Source organism: Nymphaea colorata, chromosome 6 (assembly GCF_008831285.2).
Source record: "Nymphaea colorata isolate Beijing-Zhang1983 chromosome 6, ASM883128v2, whole genome shotgun sequence".
Lineage (NCBI taxonomy): Eukaryota > Viridiplantae > Streptophyta > Magnoliopsida > Nymphaeales > Nymphaeaceae > Nymphaea > Nymphaea colorata.
In genome coordinates this window covers 10,208,750-10,231,571 of record NC_045143.1, presented here as the reverse complement: position 1 = coordinate 10,231,571, position 22,822 = coordinate 10,208,750, and the positions used below count along the sequence as shown (strand labels likewise).

The window sequence follows — 22,822 nt, the reverse complement described above, 5'->3', positions numbered from 1 at the left end:
CTTCCTGTGTATTACGCAGAAGCAGGATCAAGATCACGAGTTTGACAAGAGAAACCGTGTGGTAGGTCCGATCGTAGCTCTTCTGCACCTTTGAGTTTCAGATTTAAGGAAGAATCTGCGCCCGAGATCGCTGCCCTCCTCTTCTATTTTGTTTTCAATTTCATTTTCGCAAAGGAAATCAAACGTCTATTGCTCCTTGATTAGCCTGTTTGACGGATTCCAAGCAATACAAAGTGACCTTTAATTTTTCCACTTTTTCATCTTTGTCGTAAAATGGGGGAGAAAGATGTTAAACTCTTTAAAATCCAAACATTGATGTTGCCTTTCTAGAAAAATATTTACAAGAAATTATTACATTTCTGGGAAAGACCTAGTAGGTCTACCGATCATTTGGGAGTTGGATACATTGAGATCAAGTAACATTTTGTTCGTAAGCGTCTCCCTTTTGTTGTTGAATTTCCCGATGTAAGTTTCTTTGCGACATTCCTGGGATCTACCCAACGCCGCAATCCTGATCATCAAATGAAGGTTGTTGATGATGGAAAATTTCCTGGAAAAATCGAGTGAAATTCAAAGAGCATACCATTTGAAAATTCGCTTCAGTTGACCATGCAAAGGAGCTCCTCTTCTGCCACTTTCACCTCCTCTGCAACTTTCAGGTCTAAAGTCAAAACAATATTCTAATCAGGTGAGCAAAGGTCCTCTCTCTCTCTCTCTCTCTGCTGACTAGTTGCACTTCTCCGTTTTTTTGCCTCTTCTGCTTATTTGTTTTAATATTTTGTTTTATTACTTTTGTTCTTGGTTTCTTGTGACTTCTGGTCATAATTTTTGCTAATGAATTTCTTAATTTTATCGGCTCTCTCTCTCCACTAGATTCAGCTTTTGAAAACACATTCCTGCCTATATGCATGGAGATATGTGCACGGAGCAGATCTAACGACAATCGTGAACTGTTTATGTTTTTTTTATGAGATTATATATAAGAATTATAAAAGGAACATTGTCTTAATGATGTGATGATGTCAATTTTGTTTTACTTAAAAATATATAATTATTGTCGTACCGCCATTTCAAAATTGGCAAAAATGTTGTACCGGTACCCGTCATACCAGCATCCGTACATGTACCCATGTGACATAGGTGGCATCCTATTGCATGAATAGGTTATACATGCTCTCTTGGCCTTTTAAGTCTTTCCCTTGTTACTGAATTTGATAGCTTTTCTTAGCATGTTTCTCTATTTTTGCTTGTAGTTATGTTGATTACTTTGTCAGAAAACAAATTTTTACTGTTCAGAAAATGAGTCAGACATTAACCAGTAAAATTCTAAACAGGTCAGTCATGGGCAAGAGGTATTGGTCATGTCTTGGCTCGCTAGGCTTATTTGTATATATTTTCCATAATCTTATATATTGTTATGTTACATTTTAATCTTGGCTAGTCTAGAAGCAGTTAGCTGGTGGAGATTCTGTGTTATATATATTCTTATTTTACAATGGACAATGAGTTAACATGTAAGCGCATATGTTTTAGCATTATATTTGTCTGTAACAACTTCATTAATGTTTTTGATAGATCATTGCAATCTTCATGTTTTCAGATATGAAGGATGGTGGTGACGGGTGGCGCCATATGTGTCTTAAGTTCTTCATGCTCACCGCATATGCTTGAGGGTAATGAAATATCTTTCTCAATTTTCATTTTCATATCAATCTATAATCAAAATTTTTGAGTGTATATATATATATATATATATATATATATATATATATATATATATATATATATATATATATATATATATATATATATATATATATATATATATATATATATATATATATATATATATCATGCTTAAGAACAAGCAAGCCAACCCCATATATACCTTTGACTAATGCAATATGCATGGAAATGGTCCATGAGTTTTGCTTGATCGACAAGCCAAGCAAGACGATGGTTCCTGTGATAGATCAGCTGAGGCGCATGTTTTTCAATTTGCATCCTCCTTGATCTGGAAGAAAAGAAAAAAATAAACTCTACTTTGCACATACGAGCTCCAAAACTGTTTCATACCCCAAATTTACTATTAATTTCTTAGGCCATACAGGTTTTGAGTTTGGCAACAATATTCTGTAAGTGTTCTATAAATCTGTAGGAATGTTTTTTGTCATAAATGTTTCATAAATCTATCTTAAAGGTTTTTGTCGCTCGTATTAATACGAACAAAAGTTATAGACGTTGAAGAATAATGAATGTTTCAAACCTTGGCAAAAACGTTGAAAAATGATAGGAGTGTCACTGCAGTGGATGTAACATGTAACGAAGACTGCGTCTGCCAAAATGTTATGGAGACTGTTGCATTTTCAACTTCAAGTGGAGGAGTTGCATTTATAATCAAACAGTTATTTTCAGATGACTCTTGAAAATGCCTCACTAGCTTTGAAGAAGTGGGTACATGATTTCTAACTTTTTTGGTTGGGAGCATTTATGGGAAGAATTCCATCAAAAGACCAACAAAGTCTTTCGACTTCGGTGTAGTCTCCTTGAATGCTAGCATCCGACCTACGGACCTACACAGGGGCCGAGCCAAGGAGGACTGGTAGGGGCCATTGCCTCCCTCCCACCTCTCAAAATTTTAGGAAAACAACATTTTAAAGTTATTATTTTCAACTATTTCAATTTGGCCCCACAAGATTTTTAAAATATACATTTTGGCCCGTGTAAAAATATTCCCTTCAATTAACATTTCTAGTTCTGCCCCTGTACCTACATACATAACTAAATATAAAATGTAAAGATTGTATATGACTTTAAAAAAAATTAGTTCGGCGAAATGGACTGTGGATAAATTCCATTCACGCGGTCTGGTCTAAGTTGGAAGACGATGGAGTAACATACCGTTTGGGCCATGAGAATCACGACGCACAATGCCTAATTGTCAGTAAAAGAATGTCAGCCCATGCATGTTATGGGGCAAGATTAAATTGCAATGGCCTAGATCAAGTTTTTAGCAAGAGGTTTTTGTTTTTTTGGCAACGGTTTTTGCGGTCCCTAAAAACATAATTTCCTATTATGACGGTTTTATGTAAGTACTTTTCAAAAGTCATACCTTCTTAATTTTGTCACCTACAGCTGTACTGGAGCTCAAGCCCAAGCCGAGTTGGTGGGCTCGTTGTTCAGGCCTACGTGCATCCAAGATCATCCTAAGCCAAGTTGGTGGGCTCGTTGTTCAGGCCTACGTGCATCCAAGATCATCCTAAGCCGAGTTGGTGGGCTCGTTGTTCAGGCCTACATGCATCCAAGATCATCCTAGACCGAGTTGGTGGGCTTGTTGTTCAGGCCTACATGCATCCAAGATCATCCTAGATCCTAGACCGAGTTGGTGGGCTCGTTGTTCTGGCCTACATGCATCCAAGATCATCCTTCACAGAAACTTGGCAGCTTTTATCAGCAGTTCATGATCAGTTCATGATCTCATCATTCAGGGGCGGTGCCTTGGCGCCCCCCCTTCAAATTTTGAATACTTTAAAATTTTAAATGTAAAATGTAAAAATTTTTGGTTTAATATATATAAAAATTTTAAATTTTTATTTTGATACTTATTAAAATTTGAAATTTGGACCCTCCGATTTTCTGGGTCCGCTCCTGTCATCATCCATCCATGTTCAAAGTAAAAAAATAGAACACTTAAAAGATGAAGCAATAAAGACAATATTATTATAACGGGTGACACTCAGTCGAAACTGCAAGCACAATAAAGAACTGATCTACAAATCGTCGCCTAATACGACGGACAAAGTACAAAGAATTTGAAGGAATGGCCGATGAGAGAGAAGGATCCTAATGTGCTGCTTATTGGAGTAATCGAAAGAGACGCACTAACGCGCGTTTGAGGACTACATAGCTACAGACGCGCAGAACTTGGTGACCCGGCAATCGACGGCAGCAGAGAGTGATAAGGAAGATAGGAGCCACGCCGGCCGCCGGCGACGTTCATATTCTTGAGCGTGCAGCGCGGTGGTCCGGGTGCCGTCGTGGGACATGAACGTGTAGATGGTGTTAGAGGGGCGCCCTTTGGCAGCAGCTCGAGCACCAGAGTCCTCTTCCATGTCGTCATCTTCCTTTCTTCAAGCGGCCTGGCTGCTTCAAGCGGCTGAGCCCACATGAAGAAGAGAAGCTGGACCAAGGCTACTGCTGCAACCATTTTCCTCCACGAGCTGGAAGCCATTGGTTCTTCTTCTGAAGTGTTCTGGTAGTGGTGACTAAATGCTGTGTTATGGAGAGGGTTTTGATGGGTTGTGTGATATGAAAACTGACAATACATACATACATATATATATATGGAAATGTTAAGGAAAAGTGTTGAGGAAGATTTTGCCTTGTGTGGTCATTAAGGCTTGACTTTTTCACACCGAACTCTCTCTCTTCTCCATCCTTCCTGTGTTTACGCAGAAGCAGGATCAAGATCACGAGTTTGACAAGAGGAACCGTGTGGTAGGTCCGATCGTAGCTCTTCTGCACCTTTGAGTTTCAGATTAAGGAAGAATGTGCGCCCGATATCACTGCCCTCCTCTTCCATTTTGTTTTCAATTTCATTTTCGCAAAGAAAATCAAACGTCTATCACTCCTTGATGAGCCTGTTTGACGGATTCCAAGCAATACAAAGGGAACTTTAATTTTTCCACTTATTCCTCTTTGTCCTAAAATGCGGGAGAAAGATGTTAAACTCTTTAAAATCCAAACATTGATGTTGTCTCTTTAGAAAAATATTTACAAGAAATTATTACATTTCTCGGAAAGATCTAGTAGGTCTACCGATCATTTGGGAGTTCGATACAATGAACCCAGAGGAGATCAAGTAACATTTCGCTCGTAAGCTTCTCCCTTTTGTTGTTGAATTTTCCGATGTAAGTTTCTTAGCGACATTCCAGGGATCTACCCAACGCCGTAATCCTGATCATCAAATGAAGGTTGTTGATAATGGGAAATTTACAGGAAAAATCAAGTGAAATTCGAAGAGCATACCATTTGAAAATTCGCTTCAATTGACAATGCAAACGAGCTCCTCTTCTGCATCGGGTGAGCAAAGGTCCTCTCTCTCTCTCTCTCTCTTTATCGGCTTTCTCTCTCTCTCTCTCTCTTTATCGGCTTTCTCTCTCTCTCTCTCTTGACTAGTTGCACTTCTCTTGATTTTATATTTTGTTTTATTACTTTTGTTCTTGTTTGCTTGTGACTTCTCGTCATAATTTTTGCTAATGAATTTCCTAATTTTGTGGGCTCTCTCTCTCCCCACTAGATTCAGCTTTTGACAACACATTCTTGCCTATATGGACAGATTTAGTGCACTGAGTCTGTGCGCGGAACATACCTAACCACGTCTCAATTCTTGGAGATCTGCCGATTTTTTCTCCATACAATGAAAGCTGATGGCTTAATTGAGAAGGCTTGTTATTCCCAGGTATTAATAAAATGTAAAAAAATAGAATATCAAAATCAATAAAGTTGTAACTATCAAAGTATTGAAAAACAAAGAAAGTCCTCTTTCTCAATGTCATTCTCAAGTGATACGGGATGAGGTTCCACTATATTTTATAATCTTTACAATGTTCAACTACAATATCTTTAATTTTTATATTTTTTCGACTACAACATTGTTGAGTTCTTCATTGATTCTAATTATTTCCTTCTTGGGTTGAATGGTTGTTGTTATTGGCTTTACTACCATTGGAGTTTCTTGTTGTATTGCTAGATGCTCTTGCCTTAACAGTAGCATCGTCTTCCAAAAGCCCGTGAAACACAGGATTTGATATTGATTTTGATATCCTACTGCAGAATAGGTTCTACTTGCTCTCTTGGTTTCTTGAGTACTTTTTCCCTTGTTACTCAATTTGATAGCTTTTCTTAGCATGTTCCTCTATTTTCCTGCTTGTAATCATGTTGATTCTGCTTAATTGCATAACTTGTTGTTTGGCTTGTCAGAAAACTTATTTTCACTGTTCAAAAAATGAGTCACACATTAACTCTTAACATTAGAAACAAGTCCAGCATGAAGATGAGGTATTAGTCTTGTCTTGGCTTGTTAGGCATATTTGTATATATCTTATATAATGTTATATATCATTATGTTACATTTAATCGTGGCTAGTCTACAAACAGTTAACTGTGTCCATTTGGATATTTTGTGTTACAGATATTCTTATTTTATAGAGGGCAATGAGGTAACCTTGGCATGCAAGTTCATGTTTTTCAGATTGTTTTTGTTTGTAACAAGTTTATTAATGTTATTACCAGATCATGGCAAGGTTCATGTTTTTAGGTATGGAGGATGGTGGTGACGGGTGGCCCATATATGCCTTAAATTCCATGCTCACCACATATGCTTAAGGGTAATAAAACATCTTTCCCAATTTTTTTCATATCAATTGATAAACAAAATTTTTCAAGAAGCTTAATATATATATAATATATATAAAAGTGACTGTCTTTTTTGAGTTACCCAACCATCTAATGAAAGCCGTCTGACCCATCATGATCAACAATAGTAAGATAAACATAAGGAGAAAAAGGTGTTAGATATTTTCTTCATGTAATATGAGTTCCACCTTTTCTTCATGTTTTTATCTCAACCATCTACAAAAGTTGTCCTCCCTCCAAAGCTAGTTATATCCACAGGCTTGTGCTCTTCTCTCCACAAATATGTCAAATCATGTTTAAGCCACTATATTTTTGTTGCAACAGACATAAATTATACTTATGTTTGGAGATGGAGAAGGTAGAGGAGCCGATCATTAATTTGGTGTGGGTCCGATGCTACAGTTTCGCAAGAAATGCTATAGTTAGTTGACTTCTTGTTAAGGGATACTTCGCAATTAATTTCTTAAGCTACACAGCTTTGCGTTTGGCAACACGTAAGTGTTCTATTAATCTGTCCTAACGTTTTTTGTCGTAAGTACTGCATAAATTTATCTTAAAGTTTTATATCATTAGTATTAATACAACAAAAGTTTTCATGTGACGAAGACGTTGAAGAGTAATGAATGTTTCAAACCTTGACGAAAACAATGAAAATGGTACGAGTGTCTTTGCACTGAAGTAATTACATGCTACTTTCAGTGTGAAGACTGAATTTTCCTTGTCATTAAAGTAGAATGTCTAGAAGACTGTTGCATTTTCAACTTCGAGTGACCCTTGAAAATGCCTCACTAGCATTAAAGAAGATGGTGCATGATACCAAACTTATTGGTTGGAAGCATTTATGAGAAGAATTCCGTCATTCGAGCAATAAAGACTCTCGACGTCATCGACCTTGGAATAGTCTCCTTGAATACTGGCATTGGACCTACACAAGGCGGAGCCAAGGGACTGGTAGCTCCCCCCACCCCCCAAAATTTGAGAAAACAAAATTTTAAAATTATAATTTTTAAAACAAATCAAGGTTGCATCTTCATTAATTAATATGACTTGAGAATTCTCTCTCTCTCTTTTTCTCTCTCTCTCTCTCTCTCTCTCTCTCTATATATATATATATATATATATATATATATATATATATATATATATATATATATATATATATACATTGCAAGACACCGACAGTTAAAAACTTTTGCTGCATCATTGATGACACCCTTAAAAACTATTCATGTATAGCCAGTGTCTCCTTTAAAAACTCTTGGCACATTGTTAAGGGTCACTTAGATATTAAAACGTGAAATATTACTGGTTTCAAATATGTGTAGACATCAAATAAGATACCCGACAAGTATAAAATTGACAGTCAAATTGGGTCCAACCCAATAAAAAAGCAGATTGGGCTTGAGCTACCGGCAAGCGGTTCGGGCCAGTCCAAACTCGGCTTTGTTGAACCTTGAACTAGCTCTGCCCGACCCGACCGAATGCTAAGCCTTACTTACTATCAACAATGACATATAACATGCTCCCTATGGTCCCATGGTATCAACCATGACGTATATCCACAGTGAAAGCTTATGGAATTTACTTAGAGCAAATATTACAAATCACATTTTAACTAAAAAATGTCATCATCAACCATAAAACATCCAAGGCCCTTTCATTTTTCAAAAAAAAAAAAAATCACCTGAAAATTTTTCAGTTCTGCATCTAGGTAATTCCAAATATGGTCCCACGTGTCCTTCCAATTTTTTCTAATAAGGGCCTCGCTTTTGCTGACAACTGCTAAAAAAATGTGGACCTCAAGTGAAAACGTGATATGTTACACTATCAAGTAAAAGTGTTACATACCAACTTTTTTTTTTTTGTACATAGGAGCGGTTTATAACAACATTAACTAACTATAGCATGAGGTCGAGCTACACCAATTCGATCCTCATCAATCAATCGATGCAAATGATAAGGTGGATTGGTAAGAACGATCACTCCAAATGATCCTTGAAAGGCCCATGAGGTAAGAAAATCAGCACACATATTAGCTTCTCTATACGTAACATAAGACACACTCTCAATCTTGTCTTAACAATTATTGACACTACTTAACTATTTGGAATAAAAGATCACGAGGCTACACTTCTTTTAGAACCTTATTCATAGCTAACGAGGAATCTGATTCAACAATAACTTTACGAAAGCCACGTTCCCAAGCTAATTTCAAACCATGAAAAATAGCAATAAGTTCAACCTTAGTTATATACCATAACCCGCACGACAAGTTAAGCCAAATAACCATTCGCCATTAGCTTTGCGAAATAAACCACTAACTACTAAGTCTCCTGGATCTGTTCTAGCAGCCACATCAACATTCAACTTAACAAAACCCAAGAGATGTGACATTCATGCAATAAAGGTATAAACTTTTTATTGGGATAATTGAAGTTGGGCCATATGGTTTCTGAACTCTTCAATGAAAGCAGCTATGTGGAATAAAACATCATTAAGATAGAAAAATCTCTCTTCAAATACAACTTGATTCCGCCATCGCCAAATATGTCAACAAGCGAAGCAAAAGAAAATAGACCAAGGAATCGTATCGTTAACCAAAAAGCGATACCTAGAAATATTATTTTTTAGCCAAACCTCCAAAGTAGCCACCACACCAAGGACAAACTGTATTAGTCAAAATATTCTGATGTACACAAGCAGATCTAGTAAGAAGATGATTATGAAATAATAACCAAATAAAAAACTTAACCTGAGGGAGAATATCCAGTTTCCAATGTTTAGACCAGATAATATCTGTGTGAACACCAGCAGTAAACAACTTATAAGCAGAGGAAACAAATAAGTTGTCATCGCCTGAAGCTTGCCAAAAATTCCTATCGCTCATCCTGTTGAAGCTGCACAAAGAAAGTTGATCCCTAATATCAGAAAAGCACTAACAACTGCTCACTCCAATTACTGTTACAAACATAGTTCGTAACATGTTTAGTTTGTTCATCCTCAGATAAATTAACATTACAGTGCTCTAGGACGGACTTATCGCCAAGCCATTTATCTTTCCAAAACAAGGTTTTTGATCCATCATCTACAATTCGAGCATAACCTTGATGAACAATAGATTTGGCTGAGGTTATACTCTGCCAAGTGTGAGAAGCATTTTATGGTATACGAGCTTGAAAAAAGAAAATTGTTTCAAATACTTGGATCGCAAAACTCTAACCCATAGACCTTCATCCCCATCTTCCAATTTTCACCCTAACTTGGCAAGCAATGCTTTGTTCATATTAGCAGAGTCACGAATACCAAACCCTCCTTCATCTTTTGCATGACACACATTGTCCTAATTCAGCAAATGAACTCTCTTTTTCTCTGCCGTTGATCCCCAAAAAAATTTTCTATTCAAATGATCAATATCCTTAGTAACTGAAACTGATAATTTAGTAGTTTGCATAGTATAAACTGTAATGAAACTACTCACAAATTGTACTAAGGTGGCACAGCCAGCTAAAAAGAGCTGGGAAGCCTTTTAGGAAGACAATCGCTTATGAACCTTGTCAAGAAGTTGAGAATAAGTACTTCTATTAAATGACTGGTATGTAGCGGCACCCCTAGATAATGGCTAAGATCAGTGCAGTGTTGCATACTGGAGCTCCCTTAAATACTTTGAACAACATCGTCATGAACATTTTGGGAAGTATAAAATAGAGATTTAAAAAATTTCACCATCTATCCATAAAAGAGCAAAATTTATTAAAACAGTCAATCACAGTCTTACATTGCTTGACTGTAGCCTCACCCATAAGAATCAAATCATCAAAAAAAAAATGTGATAAACAAGGACCACCTTGAGACAGAGAAATAGGTTTCCAAGCAGCATCACGAATCAAAGTATCAATAATATCATATAGCTTTTGTAAACATATAACAAAAAGATAAGGTGAAAGATGGTCACCCTGTCTTAATCCTCTAGAAGGTTTAAAATAACTAGTCAATTCTCCATTTCAAAGAACATTCATCTCAGTTGAAGTCACACAAAACATGATCAAAGAAACCAGCATAGAGGGTAAACCAATATCCATAAGAACCCAACGGAGAAAATCCCAATACACCCGATCATAAGCCTTTTCAAGATCAATTTTTAGTATCATACCACTGAATTTGTCTTTCTTTTGTCTAAGAGAATGAAGAGTCTCTTGAACCACAATAATATTATCTGAAGTTCTTTTCCCTGTGATAAAGTTACTCTGAGTTGGGGAAATTAAATTCCCTAAGAAATGTTAAAGTGTATTAACAAGTAATTTAGAAAGTGGAGAGATATAGGCCGAAATTGAGAAACTGATTCCAAATTTCAATTTTAGGAATAAGAACAATAAAAACCTAGCTTAAAGTAGCATCAAATTTGCAGTTAAGAAAGCATCTTGAACAAATTTATAAATAGAGGATTTAACAACTTCCCAATTAGCAATGTAGAATCCAGCTTGAAAACCATTTGGTCCAGGTGCCTTGAAAGGGGCCATAGATTTTAAAGCCTTAAAAATCTCACCTTCATGTGGAACATGGGACAGATTGAACTCCTGTTGATCCCCCAATGGCACACTAGTCTTCGGACAACTAGACACAAAATTATTATCAACAGGTTCTGCAGAATACACATTGTGAAAGTGAGTAATAACCAATTGCTTGATAAGGCCAAGAACCAAATCCAATCACCATGTTCTGCTTTCAAGGTCGTAATGGAATGGCTTGAATTGGCTGATTCAACCAACCAACCAGGTGACAAAATTGATTTGATTATGTGGACAATTCAAAAGTGCCTTGTGTTGACTTTCTTTGAGCATCTTTGGAAGAAAATTCTTAATGAGGTTTTACATATTTTTTTATTGTTTTGAAAAAATGGTTTTTTAATAATTTTTACTGATGCGCAACATCAATTCAATGAATCCGCAGGTGGATCGATTCAACTCCAAAAGTCATTCTTGTTACATAGATTTTACGGCGACTCCTTGGCCTGTTAACACTATTTTTTTAATGTTTATTTAAGAGAAACTGCAGTGGACCTAAAACCCCAAGGTCGTATCTTTAGGTCTCTCAAAGCTCTAGCTTGTTTCAGAGCCTATTTCGAACTTCAAACATCTTAGATGTGAACTGCCTTGCTGCCCAATTGCTCTACACCCCTTAAGGCTGTTAATAATGTTCCGCTAAGGTTGCTGGTAAACCGGTAGATTGATCTCCAGTTCAAAACACAACATATGTCATGAGGCAAAAATATTTGTAGATATGATGGAATAATAGTTAATGATGAAGACAAAAGGTTAGCGCAACCAGGGAACGATATATGCCTTAGCCAGTATGTAGCTGCATCCTGCATGCTTATGAATTCAGACTTCATTGTTCTTTCTTGCCCGGAAAACAATGTTTTGTTGGGGTTACGTAAGCTTGGGCATCAGGTGGAATATCAGGTACTCGGCCTGACTTGGGCCGAGGTTTAGACCCAAAAAAAGGCACTGAGTTATCGAGCCCAGCCCACGTAAGCCCGATTAAACCTGGTTCAGCTCGATAAGAATTTTTTAGTATTGTTTTTATTAATTTTTTTATATACTTATTATATTTTGTTACCATTAAGTATATTTATATATTATTTCATGTTAATATATATAACTTTTAAATTTTAATTAGGCCGGGCAAGGTGGGCCCAAGCTCAAGTTTCAGGTGCCGGACCAGCCTAAGCCCGAGCTCAGGTTTCAGGTGTTAGATCAGCCCGAACCCATCTCCTTATCGAGCCTGGCCAGTCCGATGACCAGACTTAGGCTTAAGTTCCTTGGGGCCTGCACTTCATAGTCTTAGAAAAGGTTGTAAATACTATCCCCGAGTAAAAATAATAATAATAATAATAATAATCAATTTTACAAGCATCCCATTTACATCGCTTAACTACGGCACGTACAGAAGTCTTCATAACAACTCAAATATCAACTACCTAATATTAATTATTTTATCCTTCAAAAATTTGCATATGTTCAAATGGATCGACTGTCTATTCTTAAGAAATAGAAGTATCCAACATCTCTATCGCATTAGAGTTGCAAAGAAAACATCCGCAATTACTACAGATTTCAATAGGAATAATTGGCTAGGCACGTGGTGAAGGCGGAAATCAGTTATATCGTATATTCTAAGAAAACCCAGTGGTGCAAAAACAGGTTGGTATTTGCTCAAAGAGTCATACACATGATACAAGTACTCAGGTTACATCATTGCGCCACCGGGCATTGTGAGACAGCTGATGATGAACGCAGACCTGGATGTAAGAGGATTGGCATCCTACGAAGCTCAATACACCATATGAGCCCTCAAGAAGTAATTGTAGACAGGAACTCATAAAGCCAGCTTCTCGTAGCAGGATTGAGGCTGATGCTGATGGTCACACTACTTATCTTTTAGCCAAAGATGTTCAGTTCATCTAGATCCTCATCATCTCCATGCATCTCATGATACTTCTCTTAGAGACCGACGTATTTCTTTCAACATCTCATCCACAGCAATGCGCTTGCTGTAGACAGGGAAAAGATGAACCATGTAAAGACATAGTTAATACAGGATCCACCTTGTTGATCAGTAAAATTCACACAAGTAATAACTCCAATTAAGAAGCAACAATCTGTATAATGTATTTTCTGTAAAAAGAAACGCACTGTGCATCCTCAATGTCCCCATTCTCTGTTCTTTAAGCAAAGCATAAAGCCTCATATGATATCAAAAGGCATCAAGCAAACATTCTCAAGTGTTTAGTTTCTTTCCTCTCCCATAACCCTCGGCAAAATTAACTGAGATCAACAACCCAAGCTCCCCATTGAAGTTAAATTCCCAGCTATACAAAATTAAGCCTGTTATAAGTCTCAACAAATGAATGTGCTAGGCTTGAACCAGGAGTCAAGATCCTCAAAAGTTCTGATATGATTGTTATGAGCTTGATCCAAAATAAGTAATATTCCTGCCACTTCTAACAGTCATTGATATGTGGCTGTCTCTGTGAGTGCATTAGCAAAGTGATGACTGATGGCTAACAGGATGTATCCCAACCCAACAGATTTTCAAAATATAAAATTTACAGGTGCAAATTTGAAAATTTTCTTTCCGCCCTATAAGAATTTCATAAATATATTTGTTTCTGACAATGTCTCCCCAACCCAAAAATTTCTGACTCCGCCCCTAGACAAACATATAAAAAAACTTGGCTCCTCACACAAAAACATCGCTCTAATACTATTGGATATTATTAAACTAAGTTTCAGGTTTCAGTAATTCCAAAATTAAAATTCAGAAGTCCCAATCCAAGATGATTATGGCCGTAGGCCCCGAAAGGCCTCAATCCTTTCAGCTCAAACAACTTGAACACAGAGCCGAGTAGAGGAAAGATTGGCCTGAGATGTACAACCAAGATTTGCTTTAGTTTTGCTCAAGAATGGTCCAAAGTGAATAAAATTAAATGCCGGAAGGATCTCAATGTATTTCCTCTGTTGACCAAAGTATACTAATATCTAAATTACTAAGGTCAAAAATCGTAACTTGGCCCACAAAGTTTTCTACCAAAGTCAGATATATCAAAGAGGAAAATTAAGGTACTGGAAGATAACCCTAGAGAAAAGAAGTTCCAAAGATTCCAGAAAAGACAGCTCATTTTCATGGAACAGGAAACTTTCATATTCTAGCTATGCCAAAAGGAATCAACATTTTGTTTAAGACAGCATAGAAACCTTTGAATTAGATGAGAGCAGTAATAATCTAGCTATTTGCTTCATTAAAAGCCAATGGCCTTCAAAAAAGGAGACAAAATGTGAAGTGCATGCAACCGATATTTATGTGCAGTTAGAATGCAAGTATCACCAGAATAAACATAATGATTCCAAGTAGTTTGAATGTTCATAGGAAAACTTGTAAAAGTAGAGAAATAGTAACATAGTATAGGTTGAAAAAAGATAACAGGAGAAGAATAAAAAAAATAAAAAATTACAAGCAAATGTTAAGGCTTGAAAATGACAAGGCTACGATGCTTTCCTATGTGATTTGAGAGCACTTGTAAGTAACAAAATCACGTCTGCTCTTGTATCTTGGTGCTTATCTAGTTACCTAGGCATACAATGTGGACGAGAATACTTCTGCTAATATTGGGGTCTCCGCCCATGCAAGAAAACCAGATCAGTCTGCGCTGAAGATTCAAAAGAATCAAAACTAAAGAAACAAGGTTATCAAACAGGCAGACCTTGTTGAAAGGTGCTAACTAAGTCCAGCACACAACTTCCCGACAAACATTTCACCTGAAGAATAACTCAGATTGTGTATCTCAGGACAGCTGGGTTAGTTAAATTTACCAGTTCGCCTACCTTTCAAGTTCAAGATTTCTGAGCTGTTATAGGCATAATTCACATAGTACTTGAAAAGTCAACTTTAAAGGGATGAAAAAACTTGCCTTAGATATATCCTTGATTAATCAATAAATGTCAAAGGTCCAGCTGAGATATCACGGATAATCTAGAAATTTTGCGTGTCTTTTCCCACCTAAGGGAGATATTAGGATATACATTTATATTTTGGTTCTCTTACTATAATATGGGTTTTTCCTTATGTAATAGACTAATCGGTGTTTTATAATTCTCAGGGCATATTTGCTCTTCAATTGTGGAGCTGTGAAGAAACGGTTTTGAAATTTGAAAGAATGAAGAGTAAATGTGCACAATAAGTCCCTCAAATTACTCTACGAAACAATCCAGGTGACGTTAGTGCATACCACATCCATGATCAAGATTTTACACAAAAAATAGTTTAAAAACTGATTGTTGTCACAACCACTCAACCAGGATCATGATAGCTAGACAAGAAAAAAGAGACAAGAAAGAAAACATACAGGACACTAACACCCACAACAGAAAGAGGCCGTGGATAGTCTTCAAGAGCCTTCTCCTTGTTCTCCTCAACAAAAGAGCCAGGAGAGGATAAGCTTTCTTCTTCACTTTGGGAAGGTATTGCTGGCATTGCTTCTTCCACTTTCATGGGTAAGGCTGAAGGTGTCTCAGGGCGACCAATAGCTGCTATCTCTTGTATCAGGGAATGCAACCTATCCTTAGCCTGTAGCAGAAATAATAATTTCAAGGGAATATTTCAGATAAGCACTTGAGCACTCAAATTTATTCAAATCCCATATTATTAGGTTAGTGGACATTACAGAAACAGTAGGTCAAAAGGCAGTATATATCAAATCCCATATTATTAGGTTAGTGGACATTACAGAAACAGTAGGTCAAAAGGCAGTATATATATATATATATATATATATATATATATATATATATAGAGAGAGAGAGAGAGAGAGAGAAAAGGGGAGAAAAGAAAAAGTGGGTGACAAAGAGACAGACACAAAAAAAAGAAAGGAGTTAGGGAAACTAGTTCACCACCTGACCACACACACACACACACACACACACAAATGGTACCTCTGGCAGGTCGATTTTATTTAAAACCACGACATGAGGTCTATTAAGATAATCTGGGTTGTACATTCTTAATTCCTGCAAAAATAAGAATAAACGATCAACCAAAACAGGAACATAGATTTCAAAACTCTGAATAAAAAGGATGTCTGCTGTTCAATGGTGCACCTTAAACATGTAAGCTTTGGAGTGCTTTTACATAACATATTTATTAGAAGCTTAGATATCAAAAAGGAAGAAAAGGTCAGTAATTTATTACATCCTTAAATTTTGAAGCTAAATATTGTTTGAAACTCAAGTCAGCACATCAACTTCTGGTGAAGGAGAACTTAATTATATTTAAGAATAACAGATTTTGTAAAGTTGGCATGTTTACCAATAATAATATCAGATAGATGATCAAGGAAGAGCACAAAATTCAACAGTAGGGATGATTCTTAACCTTTTTATCTGTACATACTACATGATATAAACAGAATAAATTTATATTGGGAGCACAGTGTCTCTGACACAAAACGTCCAGAGATAGAACAATGGGATTTAGTGATTTACAATATCAAACCAAGTAGAAAAGCAATGCATTTGTTATTTGTTTGGTTTATGATAGACTCCATTCATTAAGCTTCAAATTGTTAGACAAATTATGTGCAGAAATAGATATTGTGCAGGGTAGATATTGTGCAGGGTAGAGTAATAAGAACCAACCAACAGAAAAAACCTATACAAAAAGTCTATCATACTTCTCTGACGGTTATGAAATCTTTCACAGGGTTCTCTGCTGTTGCATCAACAACATGGACCAGTAGTCTTGTTCTACGCAGATGCCTCAGAAAATTTCTACCAAGACCCTGCAAAAAGGAACCACCAGCTACTTTCCTAATGCTTAAAAAGTTGAGGTAAAATTAAGCATAATATGGTCCTAAAAATTACATTACTTTTCCAAGATGAGCGCCCTCAATGAGACCAGGCAAATCAGCCAATGTTGCCTGAGAAGTATATTCCTGTGCTCCTAGGCTGGGATCACCATCAAGACGACCAAGGTTTGGCATTAGTGTTGTGAAAGGATAATCAGCAATATCTGGTTTTGCAAGAGTGATGGCAGCTAATAGTGTAGATTTCCCAGCATTTGGGAGTCCCTGAAAAATACAATACACAAGCAAGCAAATTCAAAATTTCCATCATACATGTACAAATATTCAATCTGATAGGGTTCTAAGTTTCTAACACACTTGCAATTCAAGAAGGGTGATCAATTACAACCTGCAATATCAAAGGGCACAAACTTCCAACTAACCTACTAAAGTCAGATGCATGTACACAGAGAAAGTCATATAAGCAGAAAATGACTAAGCCGATAAAGTAGGATCAGGTGATAAATATTTAACTAATGATGTACACCTTAGAGATTGACACTAAGGAATCCTCAAAAATGTACATACCACATATAGCACCGTTAGCTGAAAATTTGACTACGTCGGGAACCAACGGAAAATAAGTAATTGAACTCAATTACCATGAAAGATGGAGAATGACATTTCCTTAAAAAATACATATAGCAGTATAGAACCATGAGCTGAGAAATGAACTACATTGGAAACTTATGGAGAATAAGTTACTGAATTAAATGAAGAATCACTCTATTTGGATGATGTATGGAACCTCCCAATAAGAGCTACAATGTTTCCTTTCTCTTTGACAAATGGGCAGGGATAACCTGGGATGGTTCAGCTAAAACCCCTCAGCAAGAATGATGAAATTATTCATACTCTGTCCATCACATCAAAGTGCTAGTGTCCAATTTTGATGAACATTTTACAAAATCATTGCCCAATTTTGATGAACATTTTACAAAATCATTGCCCTAAATACATGAGATAGATGATGTGTGTGATAATGAAACTAATGAGACGTCTGGTGGATAAAACAAAGAAAAAGGATTAGTCCAACTTCCAATAGACTAATACCATTTGCAAAGTTGGAACTAGATTTGCTGGCAGCTATTATAAGTGCAATATAAGACAAGCTGGATCAGATAGCACAACAATCGTTTTTAATTATTATTTTGTTAACATGCACTAAGAACAGATCATCAGCTAATAACCATCAGATAATAACACTACTTAGCTCTGCATGATATACTAAGCAAGAGGATGCATTTTCCACAATAAAACTAGGACAAAGTTTGTAACTGCAGAGGAAAATTAACACATACATACCACTACCCCAACGTCAGCAACCACTCTTAGTATGAGTTCCAAATTGACCTCTTCACCTTGCTGACCCAGAACCATTACCTGCAATCATTTCAACATAAGCAACAGCTGGGAACAATTTCCATTCCACTGGGAAGATGACACTACAAAGGAAAATACAGGGTTAAAATTGCATATCAAACAATATTCTCAGATAAATTATTTTTCCCAAATCGAATCTAAAAACAATCACAGAATTATCCTTGTTCTGCAATAAGCCATTCAACTTCAGTTTTTGTGCCTCGGGCTCCATGACACATGCCATTTCACTATTACCTTAAGGTCTAATTTGTTGTCTACGTTGTTGCTCATGGTGTCTTTGGCCACAGCATTACCACCCATCCCAACAAATCATTGATTATTCTTTTCCTATGAAATCACATTTGATAAAAAAATAGCCATATCTAAAAAAAAGGAGTAGGATTCAATTGCAACCAACAAGTAGAACTTGCAAGGTTCAGGGTACTCAATGCCCTGAGAAAATATCAAAGGCATAATAGTTACCTGCAATTGAATTAATACACACAATGGAAAGAAACCATTTTGAGCAAACTAACCTTATCAGTTTCATCTCTCACAATGTTCATAGTCATGGCCATAAATCTTCTTCTCCTATGCTCTGGCATCTCCAGCAAGCTAATCTACTACAATGGAAAAAGTAGCCAAGTGTAACAATATCATTCACCTATGGAAGAACTTCTAACTATAGGGAAGAAGAGAAATGCATGAACAATATGCAACAAAGAGGGAAGCACATCAGCCCCAGATACTTATAATCAATTGAGACGTAATAAGGTCAAGGTGACATACTGGATTAAAAGTACAATATGGTACTACAGAATTACAAATCATGTAGGAAAATAGCCAACATTATAATGCTTAAAGAAATGAATTTTATTCACGAAAGAATGCAAATGCCTTAGAAAAACGAGTTCAGACAGCATTCTTGAATAATCTGTGTGTATTTGTGCATTATACAAATTTGCAATTGCAAGCTTAAACATGCATGACATTCAACATCTGCAGCACATGCTAATAAATATGGTAACATCTAGATGATGATTCTTATGGTTACTAGAGAAAAATAGGGATTGCTTTCATAAATTAGATCACCCAGGACTGAAGGGTAATAGCAAAAACACCTTGATTATATGCAAGAAATAGATAACAAACCATCACTCTTAGTAATAAACCGGCTTCAACCTACCAAGTCTGCCCAGAAAGAATGAGGTTCAAAGCGAATAATTAAGCAAGAAAAACTACACTACATTTCTCCCCCGATGAATGAAAACAACTTCTGCATAATGTGTCATTCTTAAGTCATACAACAAAAGAAATCTATGCCTACCAAACACCTTTGCTGAAAAATGAGCAAGAAAGCACACATTCTATAAAGCATCTTCTCCAAGGATAAGCAAATAGAAGTTAAATTATACACAAACTAGAGCAATAAGTTCACCGAATCATCCTTTTGATTGTCAATCTCATCAAGGATTACAACTGCAATAAACAGGAAACACTCACTCCTCCTTGCCCACCCCTGGCAACAAGTACTTCATCATCCGGACGCACAAGATCTGCAAGAAACTTTCCCCCTTGTTTGCGTCTTACCACAGTACCTGTCCCACACAACATGATATACTCAGGTTAATCTTCATGACAAAAACATGGTAAATTTGCATTTATCTTGTTTCATCTTTCCTGTGTCAACCACTTCTTTTGCCTTCTAACAATTAGTCAATAAAAAGAACTTCGTTCCCATCTGCTGCATTATCTTTTATGTTTTCCAAAAAGTGTTAACATTTTCTCAATATTCTCAAACATTTTTGAGCAATTTAAAGCATCCAGCAGAAGATTCAATAAATCAAATTCTATTCTTGAATAGTAACAATTGAACCAGTTAGAATATGTTCAGCTCTGCAAGGGATCAAATCAGTGTCCTTTGGCTTTATCAAAATCACAGAGATAAAAGAGTCTAGACAAGAATGACAAACAAAAAGTTTGAGTCATTGATAAAAAGCACAGATCCTATACCTACTGGTACTGGAATGCGCAATGTTGGAGCAGCAATTCCATCATGTAATAAGGAAGTTAGCACTCCCATAGCATCCACATTGCCTCCACGTTTTGCGTTATACCGGGTCTTCTTATGGAATTCAAGCAATGAATCCTTGCTCTCATCAGCATATATGACCACGTCACCTCCATGGCCTCCCATTGGTAGTATAAGTGAGCCATCTGCATCTCTTTTATACAAACTTTTCTTTTTTGTTTTCTCTTTTTCGTTTTTGCCCAGAGATTTTGAAGATACCTTTTGGCTCGGCATGCTAAGAACCGCACCATGTCCACCGTCCCCCGAACGGACAGTGATAACGACATGATCAAAATACTTATGTGGTTCCCTTGTTACTGAGTCAGGTGTCGAAGGTTTTGGTTGTTTCACAACCTTAGCAATTCCACAGTGCACCACACGATATGTAGGACCATACGAATGTCCATATCTCTTATGTAACCTGCCAACGTGAAATTGGCAAATCTCAATAAGTTCAAAATAAGATGGAAAACATCAAAACAAAAGACAAGGAGGACCTCCGATACAGAACTATGCATAAAAAATAACACAATATGAAGTGTATATAATGTCGAAACTGAAACGCCTCCAGAAAATCATGGATGCTCAAAAAGAGAAAGAAATATCTCACCTCCAGGAGAAGCATTCAGACGTATACTTAGATAAAAGATAATGTTAAGAAACAGCAGAATAGCCACGTTTCTTGGTGACCAAGGGAGAGATAGCAGAAAGATGTCTATAAGAAAGAACAATAGGAATACATCCCAACAAAGGTTCATCTTTCTAGCCCCATGAATTTCGACTCCTCCAAAACTCTCTCTCTCTCTCTCTCTCTCTCTCTCTCTCTCTCTCTCTCTCACACACACACACACACACACATTGAAAAGGAAAAAAACCAACAAAGTTTTAAGGCAAGAACATAGAAGAAATGAATTCAAAGAATATAGGCAATCATTTCGTTGAAACGAAAATGATAGGAGGAAAAAAAGGTTTTTGGGTTCACGCAGAGAGAGAGGCGTACCTCGGGTTGGACGAAGAGAGTAAGAGACTCTTCGGTTCAGAAAGGAGGAAAGGGAGACGACGGAAGGTCGCATTGGGAGGGACGAGCTGCGTAGCCATGCTCTCTCCGCCCTCGGTTTCTCTGTTAACTTGTGTTAAAACCCCCGTGCTCACGTCTGGGCCACTACTAGAAGATCTTGGAAAAGTAGATACCAGAGCTACAGAGTGGATATGAGGTCGCCACCGGCGAACTGAATGCACGGGCGAATGAATATTACCAAAACATATCAAAATAAATTGGGAAAGTACTGGGTCCTGTCTTTCACTTCTCTCTTCTCTCCCCGCCCCCCACACCACCCCCCGCCCCCAAAAAAAAAAAAAAAAAAAGCGTTAGTTTTGTAATTGTGTGTTTTACTAAAGCACAGACCCAAGTTTCGAGCATTATGATAGTCAGCTGCTTCGACTGAATTTGAAATCTAAAGCTCAAAAGCACACTTGTTTTGAACTTTTGTCATGATGATAGTGGTTGAATCAAGTGCCTCCGTTTTGATGTTCCATCACCTTATTGACATTCTCTAATAATTATTTTTAATCTTGTCGCAACTGTGGTGTTTCACCAGCATAGTGACTTGTCATCAAACGATTAGCTACTTTAGTTTTAAGCATATAAACCTTGGCAAGAAGAGCCAATCAACTTACTAGAGCACACACTAAAGGCTCTTCAAGCTTTAAGGGATCAAACATTTGATGTCTAAGGTGTATCACAATTACTAGTTTATTTCCTCGTCAAAACTGCTGAAGTATGACCTTTCCGACTTTTGTTAAACAAAAACTAGCTTTACAAAAGAATGGCTGCACCAAAAGGAGGGGAAAATGCCATCTACATCAGAAGCTTTATAGTGCCTGAATCAAAAGGAATTGACAATGCAAAGCAGTGGGCAGCCTGAAAAATAGAAAGATAAGTTGCCCTTTCCTTCCATCATTGATCGAAACCAATTTAGGCAGGCACAGTTGATGGAAACCACTAGAATACGTCTTAAACTGCTGCAACCTACCTCCCTAGCACCTCGTTCGTCAACCTTGTCTTAGTGAAAATTTCATTGGTGGGAAGTAATTGTCTCATGCCATAGTTGCGATAAACAACTGATAACTATATGTGCATAGGTAATGTTGTTACACATTTATATACATAGTAATCATACATGCACATTAGAACAGAGGTAATGTTGCTCATATACATTTGTATACACAGCAACCATATGACACACTAGAGCATAGATAGTGCAGTTTATATATATATATATATATATATATATATATATATATATATATATATAGTTTAGAGATACATGACAACCATAGACATATTAGAGCAGAGATAATGTTGTTTATGAAAACATTATCTTGAAAGTGACTGTTATGCATCAAATCAGGTTGCGTGAATCTGGTTATGCCTACATGTTTTTCAGGAAATATTTTATATATAATAAGAACTTGAAGTTGGAGTACTGAAACAACCCCTCATGGATCATCTATCTCTGATCAAGCAAGAAAACTGCAGAAACATGTTGGTGCCAATAAGATAGTAAGTAGGGATT

General features: G+C 36.8%; 1 protein-coding gene across 1 annotated transcript; it reads right to left on the bottom strand.

Moving 5' to 3' along the window:
• Positions 1–12,559: 12,559 nt before the first annotated feature.
• Positions 12,560–21,495, bottom strand: LOC116256535 (probable GTP-binding protein OBGC2). Its single transcript, XM_031632929.2, has 10 exons — positions 21,247–21,495; positions 20,189–20,667; positions 19,679–19,773; positions 18,712–18,795; positions 18,119–18,196; positions 16,838–17,038; positions 16,643–16,750; positions 15,906–15,980; positions 15,320–15,540; positions 12,560–12,967 (listed from the first exon to the last, which is right to left on the bottom strand). The coding sequence occupies exons 1-10, from the start codon at positions 21,342–21,344 to the stop codon at positions 12,904–12,906; spliced, it is 1,503 nt and encodes a 500-aa protein (XP_031488789.1). The 5' UTR covers positions 21,345–21,495; the 3' UTR covers positions 12,560–12,903.
• Between the last annotated feature and the right edge of the window lie 1,327 nt (positions 21,496–22,822).

Bases quoted from the DNA above. Each gene is read 5' to 3' on its own strand.
- LOC116256535 (XM_031632929.2), bottom strand. From the start codon at position 21,344: ATGGCTACGCAGCTCGTCCCTCCCAATGCGACCTTCCGTCGTCTCCCT. The intron at 17,039-18,118 runs GTATGTATGTGT...TGTATTTTTCAG, and splicing joins TTGCTGACGTTGGGGTAGTG to GGACTCCCAAATGCTGGGAA. The intron at 16,751-16,837 runs GTAATGTAATTT...TCCTTTTTGCAG, and splicing joins AGGGCGCTCATCTTGGAAAA to GGTCTTGGTAGAAATTTTCT.